The 25,409-nt window shown below is 34.3% G+C and overlaps 1 protein-coding gene across 2 annotated transcripts; it reads left to right on the top strand.

Annotated features, from left to right (window-relative positions):
* The first annotated feature begins 118 nt into the window (after positions 1-118).
* Positions 119-24,080, top strand: LOC110446942 (excitatory amino acid transporter 2-like). 2 transcript variants are annotated; one of them, XM_021492299.1, is made up of 11 exons: positions 119-159; positions 854-928; positions 10,283-10,405; positions 10,780-10,864; positions 11,812-11,854; positions 12,512-12,623; positions 13,051-13,177; positions 13,582-13,815; positions 19,684-19,878; positions 20,912-21,046; positions 22,139-24,080. In XM_021492299.1, exons 2-11 carry the CDS (start codon positions 889-891, stop codon positions 22,272-22,274), a joined length of 1,230 nt encoding a protein of 409 aa, XP_021347974.1. In that variant the 5' UTR covers positions 119-159; positions 854-888; the 3' UTR covers positions 22,275-24,080. The 2 variants fall into 2 exon arrangements, with proteins under 2 accessions (XP_021347974.1, XP_021347968.1); XM_021492293.1 differs by lacking the exon at positions 119-159 and adding an exon at positions 169-562.
* The last annotated feature ends 1,329 nt before the right edge of the window (positions 24,081-25,409 follow it).

The raw sequence follows: 25,409 nt of genomic DNA on the forward strand, positions 1-25,409 counted from the left end.
ACATATAATTGCATTATTCAGCTGAATCAGAGAGTTGAACATGATGCACGGAACTGCCAGACCTGTTGCTATGGACTCAAAATTTACCGCGTCAACTACGTATTTCCCGGGAATCTGGCTCAACGGGATAGGTTCTAGCCCCGACCAATCCTTTCACTGGTAATAGACACAACATATCCTATGCCTATATTCTAATATGTAATTAGTATATGTGGTGTATACTTCAATGCTGACGGTATTACATGTCATCGGTATGGTTTTACAGTCAGTTACATCAGAGACCTAAATAAACTTTAGGTCTCTGGTTACATCGAAAGTGGACATACCAATGAATTTTAACAATCTGAGAAATGCTGACATTTCATCGTAGATGTTGAACAATTCTTTACGACCTTCTGTACTTACAAACTACGTGGTACGTTTTGAACGAAGATCATGGCGAAAGGATGTGTAAGGAGTAACACACTGTTGGTTTTTACCATAGGCGGGGTCATGTGTGGTGTGGGGCTTGGTGTTCTAATACAACATCTCGGCCCTTCACAGACCACACTCATGTGGGTCGGTAAGCCTTTTAATTAAAAAAAAATATACCAAACATTCAAAATGATATGGATGATTCTTCAGTTATTTCACAATATGGGCATGCAAGAATGAAAAAATGTTACATATTTGATTTTACTTTGTTGAAGTGCATCAACATTTTCGGCACAGCCTACGGTTACACTTATTTTCAATTTTCTAGTTTGTTATTACGATTGTATTGCCAATTTTTTTAGTAAAAGTGAATCCTGCAGTCATGATTTTTATGTTGAGGAAATCGTTCTGATATTACGTTCATCCACTGACCTAAAAGGTTTGCCAGGCGAGCTGTACATCCGTTTCCTGAAAATGCTGATAGTCCCACTCGTTGTGACATCTGTTATATCAGGTAAGTTGTAATTGAGTGTGTCTCTCTCATAGCGACATTTGTTATGTTGGACTATCAGTCCCAATATTAGCCATAACCTTATTCAGACATGGTGTACACGAAACACTAAGGATACGAATAAATATTTGTATAGGCACTTTTCCCTCTTCTACATATTTTTACACACTTTAACCTCCCCCCCCCCTTTTTTTTTTAATTGAGTGTCTCTCTTGTGGAGTTTTTAACAAGTGATTATTATTACTGTTTATATTTCATTAATTAAGAACGATGTTATTTGTTTTCTCAATATAATGGTAAGTCAGTTTAGAGGGTCTGTTTGGTGGTTCACTGTGTGTTTATAGCTCAAAGATAAGGGTCCAGTAGCTGAGTAGAAATTGATAAGGTCAAAGGTTATGAGCCTCCCTGGTGTGGTATTTTAAGACAGCAGTAGGGTTATAGTTATAAATAGGTGTGTGGTCATTCTGAGGGGATGAGATATAAATAGGTGTGTGGTCATTCTGAGGGGATGAGATATAAATAGGTTTGTGGTCATTTTGAGAGACTGGTGTATTAATAGGTATGAGGTCATTACTGGAGTAAATGGGAAGGGCTTGCATATTTAATGAGTTGGTCAGTTGTTGGTATTAATAGATTTTTCTACCTATACATCTTGATCCATTATTAGTACTAGATGGTTTCCATAGTTTGTATTTAGATGTAGCTCTATCTTTAGTTTATCTTGTCTCTAGTTATATTTAGTATATGATGTCATAGGCTAAGTTTAGTATGAGTTTGAGTATATTTAGAATATGATGTCAGTTCTTAAAATAGTTGTGCCTATATAAAGGGTTGTTAGGGAGTTCAACGGGGAGTTTTTTTGAGTAGATTGAGAAGAGAGAGAATCCTATGGAGAGGATGAGTAATGACTCCGAGAGTATTCGGTAGACTTGCGAGGAGTCTAGTGGAGTAATTTGTAGTGTATAGAATATTAGTTAGTTGAATTAGTTGAATTAGTGTAAACCTCAGTTGTTATTTAGTTATATTACTTTGGAGTGCAATTTCCGGACATATAGTAAGTTGATCTTAACTATATGTGTTAGAAGGAATATCAGTCTTCTTCATTTGATCCTAAATTGGACTATTTCTAAGTGTGTCAACTTTATTTGGACTACAAATTTTCCTCCTGGAGTACATTTTAGATAACTTTATTCACTTGAACTTTTGGCAGATACATTAATTAAATTCCTGTTAATAAAACTTTAGTTAACCTTATCAAAACTTGTGTGTTGTGATTTTATCTTTAGCATTTGTCAGAACGACTGGACCTTCATTTAACATAGAGGAATTAACAACTATATTTATAGCGAAATTGGTGTCAGAAGTGGGATGCCTAATATCGTAACAAATTGGTGTCAGAAGTGGGATGCCTAAAAACGTAACACTCTCATAGCGACTTTTGTTATAGTGATCTATCAATCATATCAGTCTCGATATCGGCCACAAACTTGTAGCTGGAATTTATTGAGACACGGTGTACAATAAGAACTAAGAATAACTTATCTTTGGTTACCAAACATTGCATATTTGTTCTTTAGGCATCTTCCCTCTTTCTACATATTTTTCGGAACACTTTAAACCGGTTACACTAATTTGCGCCATAGGAGATTTAGCGCCATAGGTGCGCCATGGGAGTTTTTGCACGCCATAGCAAAATGTAAGTACCATATCCACGAAATATTTCGATTTTTCCATTGTATGCTCATTTAACATGTTTTGGTAAAGTATCATTTAAAAACAATGTGTACTTTGTTAGAAAATCGATCTTGATTACAAAGCACTTTTACACTAATTTGCGCCATACGTGTTTTTACACGCCATAGCAAAACATAAGAATTATTTTCAGCAAATAACTGTGTTTTTCCTTTGGTATATGCAAAAAACAGGTTGTGGTAAAGTTTCATTATTAAAAAATGGTTATTTTGTTAGGAAATCGACAAAATATTTCTTCGCGATTCAGAAGTCAATTTCAAGGGAAGTAACTCGTACATTTGCAAATACGGCATAGCAATGAATAGGACAAGACTAGTACTTGACTGGATTTTTTAAATTTTATTTATGAATGCAAACATAGAATAAATTACAAAAACATTAAAGACAATGAAAATATTAATTAATTACACATGTATAACACAATTTATTTATGAGTACAAACATAGAATAAATTACAAAAACATTAAAGACAATGAAAATATTAATTAATTACACATGTATAACACAATTTATTTATGAGTACAAACATAGAATAAATTACAAAAACATTAAAGACAATGAAAATATTAATTAATTACACATGTATAACACAATTTATTTATGAGTACAAACATAGAATAAATTACAAAAACATTAAAGACAATGAAAATATTAATTAATTACACATGTATAACACAATTTATTTATGAGTACAAACATAGAATAATTTACACACAGCTCTGAAACAGAAATCAATTGAAATTCAAAATGATTGGACATGAACATATTTTATGTAAATCTCACACATATTAGAAATTATTTACAACACTTTATTACATACTCTTACATTAAATATAAGTAATATAGATCTTTAATGGAAATATTAATTACTCATAAATATTTCATCTCAGTTCTTTTTTTTAATACTTTTACATACAATCAATAAAATTCTATTAAGATGAAAAACGAAAATATATATATATTCAAATCTTTATTAAATTCAACAACACACTATTTCACACTGTAATACATGAAAGCAAAATTAATAAAACATACATCCTACAAATTGTCAACACCTGAAAAATGGTCGTCTAAGAGAAAGGAAATTGGTCCGGAGTCCTGAGTTGTTGAAATGAACTAGGTCACGGTCATAGTCTTGTTGAAATTTCACTCGCAGCTTGATGTAGTTGAGTCTGGTCTTCATGAGTCGGTTGATCTTGTTGCGTTGTTTATCAAAGGATGTCGCTGTCAGGCCTGGGGACTTGTCAAAATTTCCATGTGGCACTATCTCGGTAAAGTACACCTCCTTGATTCCAGCAGTCTGTAGGTCCGTTTGTAGTTTGAGTAGTGTCTGGAAAATGTCATTGGGGGATGATGTCGCTGCAATGTCATTTCCTCCTAGTTGGATGACTACAATATCTGGGTTGTAGGCATAAAAGTTTCTTACCTTAAGGTCACCATGACAGTCAGCATGCATGCAGCACTTGCCGATCTAGTAATGGAATTCATTTGCAATATCTGGCCTATATTACAATAAAAGTTTCTTACCTTAAGGTCACCATGACAGTATCTCTCAGCAACCAATTAATAGTGTTTTCTTTAGGGCTGATCATATGAACCAGTGTTCACCATCACCACTCCATCATCAGTTGGTCATCATTTATCAATTATAAATAAGAAAGTTATGAAATGTATGAAAAGATTATAACGAAGGAATTGTAGCTATCAAATGGAGAAATACTTTTTTGAGATTCTATATTGAAGAAAATGGAGATACATATTTAAGATTTAAAAATACAGTAGAGTTAAAAACCCACAAACGAAGACAGTGCCTAACCCAAATCGTATTTAGAGACAAGTACTGGGACATCATTACCCTAGATGTACAAGTTTCAAGTTTTATTCAAACTTTGGGCCATTGGCCCATCAGTATACAAAACATTTTTTTAAACAAATCATGGACAATGTACAGAGGATGAAAACATTCATATTCCATTATAATACCCTTAATTTGTTTGCCTCATATATGCATTTTCCTAGTATACACAGTTCTTTAATATTTTGGACACTCAATAACTGGACGACTTTAAACACAGATGGTTTTTTCCAATAATAGCTTTTGATAAAACGAGATCTGAGATTTTGTAATTCAGAACAGACCAATAAAAATGAAATTCGTCCTCTAATTAAGAGGGGGAGTTACACTGTTTACAATATCTACGTTCTCTAGGTATATTATTATACCTTCCAACTTCTATAGCTAAAGAATGGGTAGATGTACGTATTCGAGTTAAACAAATGCAATATTTCTTTGGTATATATTTTGTGAGGTAAAATTGTAATGTTTCTCCAAAATCTATTATGTGTTTATACAATGAACATTTTGGAGAGTTTTCCACTGTGGCCCTTAGGAATTGTATGCCTTGATCAGAAATTCTTTGTTTTATCAATGGTAATAACAAATTTTGCAATATTTTATCATTCTAATTTTTCTCATCCAAACTAGAGGTAACCGTACCAATTCAAGATATATCATGTTGTTATTGGCTGATTTCTTCACTTTTAGTAGTTTCTTACAAAAATGTAAATGTACATGTTCTATCTCTGGAGCTTTGTGCATACACCAAATTTCACTTGCATAGAAAAGGATACTGCTTACATATGTATCGAAAAGATGGAGCATAGTTTTTACATTTAAGTTTCATCATTATGCAATCTTCCACAATGCAAACATACAAATGTAGCTTTTCGTCCTTGGCTAGCTAATTGTTTTCGTATAGATGTGAATTTATTGTTGCAATTTAAAATAACACCTAGGTAAGGAAATTGATCCACACATTCAATCTTACTTCCTTTGTAATACCATTTTTCATCATTATGCAATCTTCCACCTTTTCTAAAAACTACAATTTTTGTTTTTTTCAGCATTTACAGTTAAATTCCATTCAGTACAATAATTTTCTAAATTATCAAGCATATCTTGGAGACCTTCTACAGTCTCGGAGAATAATACTAGATCATCAGCATATAGCATCAGATATAAACTGAGTTCCTCAAACTTATAACTACCCTCGCAATTTTGTATAAAATATGATTCAAAATCATTTATATACATAGAAAAAAATATCGGTGACAGAATTTCACCTTGTAATAATCCAACCCTGTTAAGAAAAAAATCTGACAACTTTCCATCTAATTTAACACAAGATTTAACATGAGAGTACATAGACCTTACAACTTGTAATAGCTTTCCTCTTATACCAAGTTTTGATAGCTTATTCCATAAATTTATTCTATTTACCATATCAAATGCTTTACGAAAATCGACAAAGCAACAATACAATCTTTTCTTATTAATAAATGATTTGGATATAATAGAATGTAAACAAAATATAGCATCTACTGTACTAAGACCAGGTCTAAACCCAAATTGAGCATCAGTTATTACATCATATGTTTCTGACCATTTTAAAAGTCTATTGTTTAAAACAGAAGTGAATAATTTTCCTAAACAACTTACTATACTTATACCTCTAAAATTGTTAGGGTCAGTTAGGTCACCCTTTTTATGTACCGGTGTAATTACAGCAACTGCCCAATCAGCAGGATAGAGACCAGAGTCCAATATATTGTTAAAAAGTTTACACAAAATAGGTAATAAAATATCCCTCCCTACCAATAAACTTTCATTTAAGATGCAATCTATACCATGAGATTTTCCCTTCTTTAAATTACTGATTGCTTTGCAAATTTCATCAATAGTAATTACTTGGTCCAATTCTTCATATAATTTTAATTGAATATGCAAAGGAGCATGGTCAGAAAATACATTAAAATTTGAAATTATAAATTGTTCCAGAATATTAAATAATGAATCTGTAATTATACAGTAATCTATAGTACTCATGCCATTGTGTCCATAGTATGTAAAATCATTAGAGTATCCTTGTTGGTCTCTTCCATTACATATACACATATAACATGATTTACATAGCTGTATCAGGCGATTACCAAAAGTGTTAATTACTACATCTGGATTATGCCTGATTTTTAAACCGTCATCAGGTTCATAATTTATTATATTGGAGAGGCAATTTTTAATACTGGAATGAATTGCATCATTCTGGATATAATCAGGTAGAATACCTGTACGACTATTAAAATCTCCAACCATCATAATGTCCCCGAGGGAACTATAATTTACAATACCATTTTCAAGTTCAAAGAAAAGGTCACAGTTGTACATGTTATAATATACAGAACTAGAAGGTGGCATGTAAACACATGCTATATATAAATCATTGTGGTTATCAATAAGGGTTTTCGATACCTTTAACCATATGCTTGAATCATATATTGATTCAATTACAAACACATAATTTACAAACACGTTTTTAACAAAAATAACCATCCCACCACCTTGAGATCCTACAACTAGTAATCTAGGGTCAATATAACATGAAAAACCCTCAATTGATACAGAATAATCATTGGGTATCCAACATTCAGATAGAAAAATCAAGTCATATGTCTTGATATAGTTTAAAAAACTTTTTGTCTTTAACTTATTGTCAAGTCCACCGTTTATGTTTCATGATAGAACTTTGAGATTCTGGGGCGTGTCCCCACACTCCACATTGTCCTATGAAACAGGATGATGTCCACGACCGACATTTCCTCGTCCACTTCCTCGTCCACGACTAGCTTTGCCTTGACCACGACTAGCTGTTCCTTGGCTGGCTCTGTTACCATGGTTACTTGGCTTGGGGATGGCTCCACCAGTGTCCTTGGTATGGATCGCTATTACTGTAGGCTCGGTGTACAAAATACCATCAATGTACAGTTTTTCACGCACAAAGTATGCCTTATGTACCGAAGTATACCTACAAGCTGGGACAATGTTATCAAACCTGTGTACTTTAAGTGTGTGACTATTAGATAGACTGTGGATGTGGACAATGTATAACGTTTACATTGTGTGCAATAATATGTTCTGTATTCCAATGTGCTGTGTAGATTTAGATGTATAATTGGTGAGTTCAATAAAGATTATAATTGTGTTGTACATTTGTTATTAATTATTCTGTTCATTAAATAAAATTGATATATATTAATAATATTTAAAAATGTGTTATTCTCTTTAATGTTTCTGTGATTGATATTTAAGTAGATGTAATAAATAAACTGTTGTAAATCAATTCTAAAATTAATATAAAAAATATTGATTGGTATGGCGTATTTTGCAACTGTACGAGTTACTAACCTTGAAATTGACTTCCGAATAGCGAAGAAATATTTTGTAACCTGTTAATTGCATACACCAAAGGAAAAACACAGTTATTTGCTGAAAATAATTCTTATATTTAGCTATGGCGTGAAAAAACACGTATGGCGCAAATTAGTGTAAAAGTGCTTCGTAATCAAGATCGATTTTCTAACAAAGTACACATTGTTTTTAAATGATACTTTACCAAAACATGTTAAATGAGTATACCAATGGAAAAATCGAAATATTTCGTGGATATGGTACTTACATTTTGCTATGGCGTGCAAAGACTCCTATGGCGCACCTATGGCGTTAAATCTCCTATGGCGCAAATTAGTGAGACCCCTTTAAACCTCTCATAGAGATGATTTTTTATGGTGAACTATCATATCAGTCTCGATATGGCCACAACCCTGAAGCTGGAATTTATTCAGATTCGGTGTACACAAAGAACTAACAATAAGTTATATGTGGTTGCCAAATATTGTATATTTGTTCTATAGGCATCTTCCCCTTTTCTACGTATTTTTCGGAACACTTTAAACGTTTCTTTTTGTAACTGAGTGTCTCGCTCATAGCAATCTTTGGTGAACTATCATCTCACCCTCGATATTGGCCATAACATTAAAGCTGGAATTTATTCTTACACGGTGTACAAGAATGATCTGATGTTGCCAAACATTACATATTTGTATTCCGTCTTTGCGTATTGCAGAGTTATCTTCTCTTAGGTATTGATTGTTACGTCATTGGTTTGTGCGAGAAAATTACGTTGTTTTTCTCAAAAATCGATGACGTTACTCTCACAAACAAGTGACTTAACAATCAATACCTGCTCCCAAGAGAAGATAACTCTGCAATACGCAAAGACGGAATAGACACTTTTCCATTTTCTACATATTTTTTGTAACGCATTATTTACCTTAAGTACCTCTGCTAACTCCTATAAGGATCGAATTGACAAAAAGCGTCCGTTAAATTAGTTTGCCTTCTTGTATTTCTTATAATTGATAAGTAAGGTAATTAAGTGCCACTCAATGAACGACTTACGCTTTGTAACATCTATCATATCATGTGATTTGTCACATACTGAACGTCTCGCTCCTTAGAAGTGACATTTGTGAGACCATTTGAGTTGTCGCTTAATGATCGCGTCTGTCGTTTTCACAACTGACCGTTCAATTGAATTTGTTGCTATTAAAGTATAAAACGAATGTCATATTTTGTTTCAGTTTAATTTTTTAAATGGCTTCACCTGAAAAATGAAATTATACTCTCCGCAGAGCAGAGAGAGTTCTATACTTTGTAAAACAATGACCAAACAATTCATGTGGTGGGTATGTGTTGAAAGGTTAATAATTAGAAAGAGAGCTGAGATGTGAAAACGACAGACACGATCATTAAGTGACAACTCAAACGGTCTCACAAATGATTACAATATTCAAGTTTTAATATTACACTTACTCCCAGAACTATATGTATCCTTTGTATCAGAGAGAGGGAAACTATAGGAAATGTGGAAGTTTTAATTAGATACATTCATTTTGATGCATGAAGGAGAATTTAATTAATGACCTAAAAAAACATTTAAAATGATTTACGATCCTTTATTTCGTGCAATTTATGCATTAATGAACACTCGATTTGGCTTCATTACACAACATAGCGATGAATTACACATGAGCTGAGGTGAAAAACGCAATGTAATTAACCATTTAACTTTATTTTCTTGCGTATATAATATCGTGAAAAAGTGTAGATACCGCCTTCTATAATACATATAATTCGTGTATAAATCAGTCAGATTTTGTTCATTAAGAATATTACAAAATATCATTTCAAGAAATGATATATGTGTATGCATGACTGAACATATAATAAGGCAAAGAAAATGTTGAAAAAATAGTTTTGACAAAGGCTAATTTTAGCCTAAGGTCTTCACAACACATGTACAACTAGCAATCCCTATATATGGTGATTTACACTTCTGATTTTATTATAAGCTATTATATGAATGCTACTAACAAGGGATTGATGAATATTATGACCAAGTTTTATGGTTGCCATCACAATAAGGCAGCAGGGAAATATTATGCACATTAGAGTGTTTTGTGGTTTTATTATCACTACCCGAGTCCTCGATGTGAGCACGTGGCCTAGATATGCATGGCGGGTGTCGTCGATTAAGCAGCAGACGCCTGTCTTCCCAAAACACCTGGTCCTTTTCTCCTTGTTCTTTTCCAGGAGTCTCCATGTAAATCTTTCCATTGTTCATATTTTAGTTTGATCGATTTTTAGTTCTAATTATGATTTTGTTGACACTTCGGTATTCTATTGTTGTTTTTAAATATCTTTTTCAGGTACATCTTCACTGAATGCCAACAGCAGTGGTAAGGTAGGGGCCTGTACCGTTGTGTATTTCCTCCTCACCAATTTCGTCGGCTGTGTGATTGGCTGTTTACTCACTGTTTTGGTAACACCAGGTAGTATAAGTCTCATACAATATAAAACATTTTCAAATCTCTTTGAAATGCTGTTCATAATTCGCGTTCAATATCGGAGAAACAAATTGACAATATAGTAATTATGAAAATTAAATAAAAGCAGAAATAAGTGTTGTACTATATATGTATTGCTATTATATAACGCTTCAGTTTTGCTACTTTGGCACAACAAATTTTGTAATATAACTTCTTACGATCCCACGTCCACATACTCGCGTGTTTATCTAGGCCGACATTTAAATGTGTGTGTACTGGTGGACGTTCTGTAAATCATTAGCGCTACACAAAAGTAAGAATATCTGTTTGTCAGTTTTAAATACAAATTATACCTTTGTTATATGACATTTTTGTAGGAAATAGTCTTCCTAAGGATGCCTGTGTGATGGAGCAGAAATCTAGCGAGATAAGTTATCACGACTTATTTGCAGACGTCTTTAGGTAAGGTGCATTTTAACTGTATGTACATTTAATGTTTGGTATTTGTTTCATCCGGTTTGTGTGTGTGTGTGTGTGTGTGTGTGTGTGTGTGTGTGTGAGAGAGAGAGAGAGAGAGAGAGAGAGAGAGAGAGAGAGAGAGAGAGATCTTATATAGTATATATGATATCTTATATACTTATATAAGATATCTCATTTAATTTCTATATGAGATATCTCATATAGCATATAAGATATCTCATATAGTATATAAGATATCTCATATGCTATATCAGATATCTCATATATATATAATATATCTCATATAGATATAAGATATGTTTATTGTATATGAGATATCTTATATAATTATATAAGATATCTTATATAATTCGATGAAATAGAGGATCGACATTGCTCCTTGAATAAATGTTAAGTTGGCTTGCCATATTTAATTGGTATTATTAACAATTTATGTGATACATGTAACCCTCATGAAAACAAAAGAAATAAACATTTCAATGACCACGTTTTAGCCACTAGAAAACTGCAAAGCTGTCGTTAATTTCACCACAATGTGATTAATATATTTTTAACAATCTAACTGCCGATTTCTTATTTAAAATATTCACCAACTGAAATTAGCTACATCATCGTCATATCAGCACACGAAAGCTGCCATATGATGGTTAACCCAGTTATCTATTAACTCGAGAACACATATAATAGATAGTGGAGTAAATGCTATAGAAATAGATTCTGATGCATCTTTCACTAATAAGTTAACAGAAACGACGTAATGCTTTATTTGGAGAATGTTCGAAAGTGTATTTAACTTAAATAGGAGAATATTATGCCGAAAATGACAATAGACCCGAAGGAAATGATGCGAGAGATGAACAATTTGTTGAATTTTTTATGTCTTATAACAGAAGATTTTTGGCTTGTCATATATTGCTATTCTGTTTCAGAAATCTTGTTCCAGACAATCTCTTCCTATCAACATTTCAACAGGTAAAATGAACACACTCACTGCACACCCGTACACCACACTGTCAAATGTACTGATAATATATTACATATATACCACAAACTATCAAATGTACTGATAATATATTACATATATACCACACACTATCAAATGTACTGATAAAATATTACATATATACCACACAGTATCAAATGCACTGATAATATAGTACATATATACCACACACTATCAAATGTACTGATAATATATTACATATATACCACACACTGTCAAATGTACTGATAATATATTACATATTTACCACACACTAACAAATGTACTGATAATATATTACATATATACCACACACTATCAAATGTACTGATAATATATTACATATATACCACACACTATCAAATGTACTGATAATATATTACATATACCACACACTGTCAAATGTACTGATAATATATTACATATACCACACACTATCAAATGTACTGATAATATATTACATATACCACACACTGTCAAATGTGCTGATAATATATTACATATACCACACACTGTCAAATTTACTGATAATATATTACAGTTACCGCACACTTACCTTTTCTGGAAGTTATAGTAGAATTTTCTGCATTAATACGACAGTCTTAATCATGTTACAATCTGGCTGCTAACGTAATCTTGTTTTTTAGACGCAGACGCGGTATCAAATGCAGAATACATGTATCTCTACAAACCAAACCGAAGACAGACAGACGACAAGAAAAAAAACACTTGAACCCGTAGACGGCGCTAACGTTCTTGGTATTTACAATTTTCTTTTAGTAACTTAAACATGAAAAAAAGCTATCCTGTGGAAGGCATTAAGTATTAATAATTAAGAATTATATGAATTCTCCAATAGTCTTTTTGTAAGAAAAAATCAAATAATTGTCTAAAATATGACTTTGATGTAATTGTTAAATTCTCAATATTCGATAAGTAATAAACAACATAGTTGCAATATTCTTGTTATTTCAATGCTGAACTATGAAACTGTTATTGTAAAAGCAAATGTTTACTGTTATCTACAATGTTTGCATCATTAATTTCAGGTTTAGATTTATATAATGGAATCAACATGAAAAAAATGTTTAGCAAACTTACCTGCAAATGTACATTTCCATCAGTAAAATTTCGAACATAATCAAAATAATCTTTTTTTTAAATGGTTTCTTTTTTTTGTCGATAGGAATACTGACGGTCAGTTTCCTAGTTGGAATCTGTGCTGGCAAAGTGAAAGAGGATGTGGAGGTGTTTCGGGCATTCTTCAATTCCTCTTTCAATATAATGCTATATCTTATGCGCCTTTTCATGTGGTGAGTATAACTTCATACGGTAGATAAGGAAATAAGATTATTTGTTTCCCCGAGATTCATCATGTTTCACGAAGCCGAATTTCGAACACATTATGTTATATTGGGAATAGAACATAAAACATGATTATAGGTAATGAGGTTTACGCGCCATTGTTGTTTGCTTGAGTCCTACTCGAGTGTTATATACATGTTATGGCTCATCCTAGGGAGTCTCCGAATGAGGTATATATGACCGGGGAAACTCGAGCGCGCGAGGCCAAAACAATGATTTATTATCAATAATCATGTGGTCAATATAATCTATATATAAGAAGTAAAATAATTGTTGTGGTAATTATATTGAGAATGTGACGAATTGTCACAGCTAACAAGCATCAATAAAAACGAACTTTCTTTATTTACAGGTGCACACCTCTAGCTCTTTTAAGTCTTCTGGCTAAGATTGTCTCCAGCACCGACAGTCTGTTAGAAGACCTGACAGCCATTGGGATGTACCTCGTGACAGTAACAGTGGGACAATGCATTGTCGTCATGGTGATCGTACCACTTTTATGCATCATTGTCATACGTAAAAATCCTATGCACTTTTACTATGCTCTGAGAGAACCACTGATGCTATCCATCGCCACCGCTAGCACGTAAGTATGGTCATTCGAAATGCCATAAAATCAAGAAAATTTCTTTCAATATATATCAGCTTACATGAAGGTAGGTTTAGCAAATTTGTCAAAATCACGAGTGCGCAAGCAAGTTTAACTTGCTAAATTATATAATGTAAATTACTGCATATAGGTCCTTCTTGGTGGAAGTGTAATTTTCGAATATTTCCAGAAACTGTCTTCAAGTTGGTAAGTTTGATTGTAAAATGGTTATGTATCACAACCAGTAAGTGTTTACTTGTGACGATGACTAGTACGATACGTACCCTGTCACCTTCATCAGAGAAATGAACAGTAAACGTGAGTAGAAAAAGGTGTATAATATGTACGAGTTGGCAATATAAAATCGACGACGATACGGATATGCTATTAGTGTGTGTACACCTTAAGTTGTTAAACATGCGCGAAATGACAAATCAAACCGACAATTCGATCCTGTTACTCTTTGTTTGATATTTGGCCATATATATGCTTCACACGAATTACTGCTATTTTGTCTGATGAAGTTGACAGGGCACGTACCGTACTAGTCATCGAAACGTCACACATACTGGTTGTGATACTAAACATTTCTACAATGCAATTTTCGTTTTCAACATGAATACGAAAATCAGAAGCCAAGTAACACTATATACTTAAAACCCGAACTTCAACACAGTGCAAACCTGAATATTTCCTCATAAACGCAAACAGAAATAACGCTTACAAGGTTGTAAATAACCTTTGTTCAACAGTCGTTTACTTAATATGATTCACATAAAACATTTGATTATATTCAATATACACTCCATTTCGTGAATTGTCCACCTCGGTGGAGCTTAAATAAACAATTCTTAGAAAAATGCCAAACACCCTGACAATATGCACCGTTTGCATCTGTAGCTTAATGTTAATTATAATGATATTCGTTTTGGTCTAATGTAAAAGAAATATAAAGGAAATATTTGACCATGGAAAATCTATATTACAATTAGTTACAAATTGTTGTCTTAAAAATGACCATAACGCACGTGTATGAGGACAATCCCAAAATAAATGCGTAAGCGTTTCTCTATTTACCGTACAAATATTACAAATTTCTGTTTCTGTAATGTTCGTTTTCATTAGTCTTGAGTTTGTATAGAGTATTCCATGAAGCAATTTAAATTGAAAAGTTTGTAGTATTGTGTCATCTGTTATATTGAAGGGTAGTTTGAAGTACATCTTCCAACTGTCATTTGTTATATCTAACCGTGGTTCCCTTGCCATTTTTACATAGATGAAATAGGGAGATCTAGATATTGATTGACCAATACTGCATACAAATCTCTAGTTATCTTTTCTTTCCCTTTTAGTATTTGTGTTTTCTGTACATCAATATTTTTCTTGTATGTGGGATAGATGCTAGTAAGCCATAGTACTCAACGAAGTTAATTTGGATATCATATTGAAGTTTAAGTTGATTCACATCAATAAATTCACCCCTGTCATTAACTAAGTCTTTAATGAAGAAAATATGATTTTCTACCCACCTTTGATACAGTACATACTGTTTGTTTATCTTAATTTTATTGTTAAACCATATTGGTTGTGATAATATTTCTGACGGGGTTGTGGGTGGAGCACGCTCTATAGAAGAAATACAGAAGGATTGAAGTGATCTGCTATGTTGTTTAGGCCCTCGCTATTCATGTACCAAATTGACTCACCCCCAAATTTTTGAAGTTTATCAGAAATTAAATTTTCCAAGGAGAATTGTTGTTGGGGTCTAGTATTTTTTTTAATCTATGTCATTTTTAGCGCTTGGCAGTATGATTTTACATGAGTGAGTCTAAGGCCTCCATTCTCGTATAAGTTTATTATTATATTCCTTTTAATCTTGTCAATTTTCCCTGACCATAAAAAAATAAAAAATAGTTTTTGTAGGTTGTTAATGAACACATCAGAAGGGTCTGGAAGTACTGTAAACATATGTGTATATATTGGGTGTGCTAGTGTCTTGATCATCGTGACTTTCCCTATGTAACTTAGCTTTCTAAAAGACCAGTCATTTAATAGTTTTTTAACAGATTCAAATTTTTCTTCAAAGTTTTGTAATGTTACATCCTCCTTGTTCAGATCATATGTGATCCCAAGGAGCTTAAACTTCCGTCTGTGATTCCAAAAAATATTCTTTTCTTGCAAGTATTCTACCCCACAACCCCGCTTTGGTCCCTAGCCAAACTACATGAGTTTTTCCTAAATTTAATTTCAATCCAGAACATTCACAAAATAATCTAAAGTAACAATGGTTTCCTTTATAGATTGTTCATTGACTTAGTAGGTATTCAGAGTGGTCAATATGAAGCCCTTTAATATCAGGGACAAATTTTAAGGAACTGCTTAGTAATTCTAGACAAAATGAACAAATATGGGGAAAGAGGGTCCCCTTGTCAACTCCTCTTCTAATGTCAAAAAATCTTGATCAGTGACCGTTATTATAAATACAACTTGTAATATCTTTGTAAAAAGTTTGTATCCACTGTCTAATAATAGGTCCAAATCCTAAAAGCGTTAGAGCTTTTTTAATAAAATGCCATTCTAGAGAGTCAAATGCTTTTTCGAAATCTAATAGAATAAGTAGCCCTGGAATATCTTTTTCATTAGCCTTTCAATAAGATCAAGAATAAGTCGTGTACATTCACCTATATATCTATCTTTTTGAGTATCGCTGATTAAATCTTGTAAACTGGTTTTATTCTATTTGCAATACTTGCTGCTGCAATTTTATAGTCCACATTTAGAAGAGATATTGGTCGCCAATTTTTTCAAAAATAGTTTTGACTTTCCGTCTTTTGGGATACAATTAATTACGCCTTGTCACTGAGAAATAGATAGTTGTCCTACTTCTAATGCTTTGTTAAGAGAATTTATAAGAGGTTCATGAAAATCATTGAAGAAAAGTTTATAAAATTCAACTGTGAAACCGTCTAGACCAGGTGATCTAAAGTTTCCCATATTTTTTAAAGAATTTAAACATTCCAATCTACTTAAAAAGACTTCCATCTTATTAGCTTGTTCTGTTGTTATTTTTTGTTGTATGGGTTTTCTCCATTGAAAAAAAATTCAGAATGTGCGTCATCAATGTTTGCTTCTCTACTGATGTATAGCTATAGTTCTTCATAAAATTTAGTTTGTTCTGTTATTATTTCTTTTATATCCGTAATCACTTTATTTTCATCCGTTAATAATCTAGGTATGAGCTTTTCGGCATAATGACGTTTTTCTAGGTTACATAAATATTTTGTGCTTCCCCCCCCCCCTCTACCTTCCATTTTGCCTTTGACCTTAAAATCATCCCTTTAATCTTTTCTTCCCTTATATTCTTAAGTTCTAGTTCTGCTCTTTCTATGTCTGCACTAATGTCGTTTTGTGTTTCATCCGAATATAACTTACTTAGCTTCTCTTCTAATTTTTCTTCAGTACAGTTTCTCATTTTCTTAAGATATGAACAATATTTTATAGTTATACTCCTTATCATTAGTTTAATAGTTTCCCATAAAAGTTGGTCGTCAATTGAATATATAGTGTTATTTTGTTCATCAGGTAATCTATATTGATTTAATGTTTCCACAATACACTGTTTTACCTTTTGTACATAATGAGCATCGCGCAGTAAAGTATTGTTAAATTTCCAGGTACCTTTTCCTCTCTGCTGTTCAATAAATTTAAAAGAAACAGAAACTGGAGTGTGATCAGATCTATAACTTACCCCAATGTCTTCATTTGAAACACATGATACTAAATCAGAAGATATCAGAAAATAATCTAGACGTGCCTGTTTTATATGTGGAGCCCGCCATGTATATCTTTTTGTATCTGGGTTAGACTCTCTCCATATATCTAAAATATCTAATGCTGACATCATATCCAGAATTTTAGTTTGACTCTTTGTATTATTCTTATTTTTGTAATTAACCGTGTCTAAGTTATAGTTCTGTGGAACATTCCAATCTCCACATATAATGATAGAGTTATTATCTAGTGTTTCAAGTTTTCGTTGGATATTCTCAAAGAAGGACGGACTATCTTCGTTTGGGCCATATATTGCAGCCAAAATTATACTTCGATCAAATAATTTAATCTCAAGTATTAGAAAATTACCACTAGTGTCTTTAATTTCTTTCACTATGTCAAATTGAAATGTGTTTTTGAAGAGGATAGCTATTCCGCTACTACTACTAGAAAAGGAACAGAATTTTGCAGTATATCCCCATTCATTTAACCACTTTTGTTCAACTTTATCTGTGGAATGCGTGTCAATAAGGACAGAGATATCGTAGTTGATTCTACATTTGTCAAAAATGTCGCATCTTTTTATAGTATTTGATGCCAGTCCCCGGCAATTAAAGCAGCCCTTTTTTATACTACCCATGGTCATTAATGCCAAAAAATAACTTACCCGTAGTAATATCTTTAGGAACATTATCAGACAGCATTGAACATATAATCAAGTAGTATTGAAACGCAACATTGAACATTTTCTCAAAAGCTTCCCCACAATTACCCACCCCTTTACCCCCCATACACACCATACTTCCATTCATTCGGTTCTTTCAGAAAAGTCAGCCCAACCTCCTATACTAAATTTAACAATTAATATATGCTTACATTATAAACAAAATCAAAGTTTCGTTTTCGTGGCCATGTAGCAACAAGTCATGCATTTAGGCGAAGGAATGCCTACAATGCTACAGTGAATTATCATAGTAATATATGAATATATTATGGTATATTTTAGTAGTTTAAGTTATTGCAAAAGGTACAGAAATATAATAATCTAAAATAAATAAATAAATATATGAATAAGTAAACCAGAATAATGGTTTTGTTTTCTAAAATCAAAATAAGGCGTGGTATTTTTTCCAAACGTCATTTCATTATTATACTTGTTTTTTTTTATTAAATATAATATAGCTATGCAGCTGGGAGGTCAGTTTAAAATCCGCCACCGAGTTTCCGACAAAAAATGTCCCTGTGCTCATCACACATGGTCTTTCACTCGGGGCTGATTGGACACCACCTCACAACATCATAACTAGATACAGTGCATTATAGTTGCATTTTTGTGGATTCTGGAAATACATTGGTATTAGGTTAGCTTATCTACCTTATATTGATATAAACACGTACCCGTTCCTACACGGCCACCAGATACATGTACACTATATCACCGTGATATGAACGCTACTGTTCTACTTGTCAAATATACAACAAATTAGAAAAGTTCAGCACCAATGAGTATACATAAAGTATAATTTAAGTCCACACAAACTTTGAAACGTATTTACGGTGTTTCCCACATAGAGAACTTTGATATAGGTAGTAATAAATGTGTATGTATCGGAGGCGACACTCACCACGTCCAGACGCTTCATGTTGTCATACCGGAAGTTTAGATTAAATCCTTTGTTCATACTTTGACCTAGTTTTATAGATTCCTTTGTTCATACTTTGACCTAGTTTTATAGATTTATCCTTTGTTTATACTTGACCTAGTTATATAGATTTATTCCTTTGTTCATACTTTGACCTAGTTTTATAGATTCCTTTGTTCATACTTTGACCTAGTTTTATGGATTTATTCCTTTGTTTATACTTTGACCTATTTTTTTTTAGATCTATTCCTTTGTTCATACTTTGACCTAGTTTTATAGATTGTGAGTCTTGACTCTTCGATCGGTTTTATCCTCTTCATTTTTCTTGTTTGTTTATTTTTGAAAGATGTGTTCCCGCTCATGGTATTTTGAAAGTATTAACAGCATAACTTACTTGATTTAGAAATTGCTATACAAAAAACCCGATATATTTGAGTTTAATGTGTTTAAGAGCTGCAGCTATTCCGGATACGGTCTGTATTCTGGTAACTGGAATGGGTGTTGACAAACACGTGGCCCAGTTCCTTGTGCCCCTCTCCACCACAATAGGGCGATGTGGGACATCTTTATACGTTTCGGTAGCCTCCGTCTTTCTGCTTCAAATGCAGACTTCAGGCACAAATGCGGAAACTGTAGCTCTTGTTTGGTAAGTCTATACATGTAGATATGGTCGTTTGGGTGTGTATTCAAAATTGTATATATTGACGTTAAGAATCCGCGGACCACTACCTAGCTAATTAACCACGCATTGGAAACTGTTTTTATCCGGTATGAATATACTGTTTAGCTTTGACAATTTATTTCTGCAAAGATAACTAAACATAGGCCTAGGCTTAGCGTGACTTTTATGAAAAAATAATAAAGATGAAATGAGCAAAAGTTTATCGACAACAGTGTTCTGTGCGAAAAACATTTACCAGTGCTAGACCAGGATTCAAACCCTGCACATCAGATTGTTATCGGACTGACCTACCTGGTTAAAGGAAGTGTCCTGGCCCAATTGCGCTACATGCAGTTATATTAATTATATATGAAATACATTAACTGCAGTCAACAAAACAATAAAATCGGAGGTCAAATTCGATAGGTAAAAAGTAATAAAACGAATCGACAAAAAAAAAAAAAAAGCTGGCGAAAGACATCATGAACCTCCAACAAAAAAGAGGTAAACAGAAAGTAAGCTTTTCCTGTAACACATGTTGAGCCTATCACGATGTCTCCTGCGAAATTCAGGAAAGTAGGTCGTTCATGAGCTAAGGCTCGGTGAACATCCATTTAGCTGGAAATTAGGTAAAGATGACGACTGTAATATTCCATCAGTGTAGTTAAGCCTCTCCATGAGAAGACTAGAGGCTGACATGTGCTACTACTGAGGAAAGGGTCATTTGTACTTAACGGTAGTAATATTCCATCAGTGTAGTTAACTCTCTAGGAGCAAACTAGAGGCTGGTATATATAACTTCTGAGGAAAGGATAATTTATACTAAGTGATAGTGATATTCCATCAGTGTAGTTAAGCCTCTTTAGGAGAAAACTGGTGGCTGGTATATGTTAATTACTACTGAGGAAAATATAATTTGTACTGAATGATAAATGTCAAGATTTCATTTAAGCTATTGAAGAGGAAATGTTTAACTTTGTTGGCTGTTAACATGTTAATTAAGTTGATAACTTTTCAGTCTGATGGCTACGTTGTTGTCCACGGCAGCCCCGTCTGTAACGGGATCCAGTATGGCGGTCATCATACTCATCCTGTCAAACTTCAGTGTGTCATCAGACTTGGTCGCTATACTGTTCTCAACGGACTGGATCATGTAAGTACATATGGATCTCATTCGTAATCAATCATCCGTTTTCTCTTACGTTAATCGAAGTCTATGATATGAAGTTCACTGTACACTCTCCAGTTTCATTCAATTACACTCGGTCTGTTCATGTAAATAACCCTAACCTGAAACGCTAACAGCATATTTTACTGCATGAGACCATTTCGATAAAGCATGATGGTTCGTCTTTCTGCGGAGTGAACAAATGAGTTATCTCAATTTTCGGTATTTTAAAAGCATTGTTGAGATGCACTTCTTTATTGTTGTAATGTACAAATATATATATGTATATCTTACGAACAGTATGATATCATTACTCAGTCTCAATGCGATTAAATGCCTTTCAACTTACCAATTAGACGAGCTCCAGGACATTCAGTAGACTCTTTGCATTAGGCAATTTAAGATTTCCCCACTCAAGTTTGGAGAATCAAACGCATGTCAAATAGACATGTCTTTTTAAGCCCTAAAGTCAAAGCTCGAGAGGCAAACACGTTCTCTCCAATGGTCAATTGAAAGCCCAGGGGCACGTGTTTTCTTTGCCTCGAAATGTGTAATTAATGTATATATCCGCAACCATAGTTTTAATTAATGAAATATTGCAAAACAGAAAGGGGACCCATCATTTCTTAATAATATAAAATACTCAAAACTATCATGTCTTAAAAAGAATATGCATCTAAACCATATTTGGGTAAATGTTGAAGCGATCAAAAGTGTCTACACCGTTTAGAAGATCATTCAGCTCTTTGAAGTACAAATTTATGATAAAACCATTTGTGTAAAGAAGACGGAGATTTATTTTATCTTGGTATGCGTTTCAAACAATATCATTTTAACAATCATTATAATAATATAAACGTTGACAGCACTCTTATATACTTTTATTGTTTATACTTTCTTTGTTGATTATATTAATGTTTTCACAAAACTTTTTATGCAGTTCCAACTGCTAACTTTCTACTATTTATTGATGATCCTGAAAGTTCCAGGTACTCAACAACGACATGTTGATACTGTTTTAAGGAATCATAAAATCATACTGTGTTAGTAATGTATAGCATGTACTTCTTATTTCAGAGACCGCATCCGCACCATAACAAATTATGTTGTACAAGTGCTAGGGATTCTTATAACCAACTCGCTATGTGTTCCGCTCACGTCCAATGCCGTCCGCCGCATCTCTGACGTAAGCAGCTTTAATACCCATTTGTAAACAGACTTGTCAACGTCAAACATCGCCTGCCATACCTCTGATGTAAGAAAAACCCCGCATTTTGTCCACATCGTACCTGATATGTCGTACCTGATGCAAGTGGCTGTAATACTAATTCGTTTTGCAACATCAAACGCTGTCTGCCATTATTCTTATTCATGAAGCCTCAACTCTATGTCTATCTTATCCACACCTTATCTTGACCTCTGTACCTCTAACGCCAGTGACTTTCCTCTCTGATTGCAAGAAAAACCGAGGGTGAGACCCATGCTGCGCGATTTGGCAACTGCAAACGCTGTCTGCCATAATTCTGATACAAGAAGACATAGGCCCCTTATTCATGACACCATTCTCATGCTCAAGCATAGACTTTGTGCTCAAGCCTAATTTCTTGTTCCAGTTATAATTTTTTATTTATTTTTTATTTTGTCAATGATCTGGAAAAAAAGTTGAAGACACCTGAAGCCAAATACCGTTTTCAATGTTTACATTGGACTACTTGACCGTTTGACATGATTAAAGTGAGTAATGAGAAAGCTGGGTTGAGCACAGAATCAGTGATTGAGCACGAGAAGTTTCATGAATACGGGCCCTAGTCTCAACTCGATATCTATCATATCTCTAACGCCAGCAACTTCGCTGCGAGATGTCCACGTACACGTCGTCTACTCAACTCCTGAAGCAGATACAGGGAGATGCATCATCAACTCACATTGGCATGCAATGTCTCCGGGAGTTTCGCAGCATTCTATCTAGTGGAGACACTACTGAGGCATTTACGTGTTTTATTTAAGGACTGTTGTTACACCTACTTGGACCACAACTTGACACGGATGTCTCTGGTTTTCAATTTGATTTGAAGCGTAAGATTTAGGTATTTATAGAAGTTCGTGATGTTCAACCTTTTTGATTTCTACGTATGCGGAAAAAGAGGCCTATCGTGTTTGTATCGCGCTTTAAAACTAATTACTTTTTTATAAGATAATAGATATTGATACTTTGTTAGTTAGGACTTAAGGATTCCTGTCCCATGCAGTTTAAAATCAACTCAGGATATTGAAATGTTTCATCAAAGTTGATACAATGGTGATCAGGGCAACTGAGATTCTTATTGATCAAATAATCACTTCGTAAAAAAATGTCAGAAACATTTGTACAACGTTTGCTTAAAATTGATTTTGCGGAGCATTTTTCATACAAAGTGTAGTTACCATTGGCCGGGTGGAAGGTGAATGATGAATGTAAAATACACAAGCACCTTTAAATTTGTGTCAATTATGAATTACTGCACCATACAGCTGTACATAGATAATTCCTAAAGCAACTTGTCATGAGATGATTATCTGCGTCAACTGTTTCGGTTGAACATCCTCTACTACTTAGTATATCTGGATAAAAAGCCAAAAGCTCGCGAGGTTTATGCGTGCAGGTGTAATGGGACAAGAGGTACATTGACGTTATACTGAGAGTGAGGTTAAGGACACTTTGAACTTAGTCGCTGTAACGTACATGTGTGCTGATTCAGTATCTGTGTCTTGTGCGATGCCAGACGTATCCCGTTCATTAGCTGTCCTTTCTTGTACACTGCCGGACAAGTGCCATTACCAGCCTGACCTGCCATATGTAAATGGCAAATATTTTTTCAGATACCAAAGCCTGTTTAAAGAACATGTGGCTATTGCTGTTCCTTTCGTGAATTGAAATTCAAGCAAATGTCATTGAAAGCACATTCGCAAATCCATTTTTAGCTCACCGGGTCCGAAGGACCAAGGTGAGCTTATGCCATCCCGTGGCGTCCGTCGTCCGTCGTCCGTCGTCCGTCGTCCGTCCGTCGTCCGTCGTCCGTCCTCAACAATTTCTTTAAACGACTTCTTCTTCTTAACCACTGATTGGAATTTAACTAAATTTGACTGGAAGCATCCCTAGGTGGTGGGGATTCAAAATTGTACAGATTGTAGGGCTGACCCCCCAGGGTGCTGAGGGGCGGGGCAAAAGGGGGGCAATTTGGCTATATTGCTTTAAGCGACTTCTTCTCTGGAACTAAGAGATGGATATCAACCATATTTGACTGGAAGCATCCCTAGGTGGTGGAGATTCAAAATTGTACAAATGGTTGGGCTGACCCCCCAGGGGGCTGAGGGGCGCGGCCAAAAAGGGGTAATTTGGCTATATTTCTACAAACGACTTCTTCTGTAGAACTATGCACTGGATATCAATCATATTTAATCAAAAGCATTCATGGGAGGCAGGGATTCAAAATTGTACAAATGGTGGGGCTGACCCCCCGGGCTAAGGGGTGGGACCAAAAAAAGTTTATTGCTTGGAAATGGTTGAGATCCCCACCATATAACCACATATACAATTGCTGAGTATAAAGAGAAGAATGCACATTTGCTTCCAGGATGGCCCTAGGGTCTGGCCCCACCCTTGGAAACATAGTCCTTGGGCCATAACTTTAAAATTGTTGAGATCCCCACCCCAAACCTATATATACAAAAGCTGGGCATAAAGAGACGAATGCAGTCACGATGTTAGAATAGACCCTGGGGTCTGACCGAACCCCTAGGGACCTAGTTTCTAAGACACAGCTTGGAAACAGTTGAGATCCCCACCCTATAAAGAGATGAATGCACATATGCTTCCAGGATGGCCTTGGGAACTGCCCCACACTTGGAGACTTAACCCCTGGGTCATAACTTCGAAATGGTTAAGATCCCCACCCCAAAACTATATATACAATTGTTGGGCATAAAGAGACGAATGCAGTCATGATATTAGAATTGACCCCAGGGTTTGCCCCAACCTTGCAGACTTAACCCCTGGGTCATAACTTTGAAACGGTTGAGATCCCCACCCAAAACTATATATACAAATGCTGGGCAAAAAGAGACAAGTGCAGTTACGATATTAGATTTGATCCTAGGGTCTGGCCACAACCGTAGGGACCTAGTTTCTGAGTCACAGCTTGGAAACAGTTGAGATCCCCACCCCATAACCATACATAAATTTGCTGGGCATGAAAAATCGAATACAGATATATATGCTACAAGGATTGGCCTTGGGGTCTGGCATATTCCCTTGGATCTCATTTGGAGAATATTTTGCCATGATTGCTTAGATATCCAGGTGAGCGAT

This window comes from Mizuhopecten yessoensis, unplaced genomic scaffold (assembly GCF_002113885.1).
Source record: "Mizuhopecten yessoensis strain PY_sf001 unplaced genomic scaffold, ASM211388v2 scaffold371, whole genome shotgun sequence".
Taxonomy (NCBI): domain Eukaryota; kingdom Metazoa; phylum Mollusca; class Bivalvia; order Pectinida; family Pectinidae; genus Mizuhopecten; species Mizuhopecten yessoensis.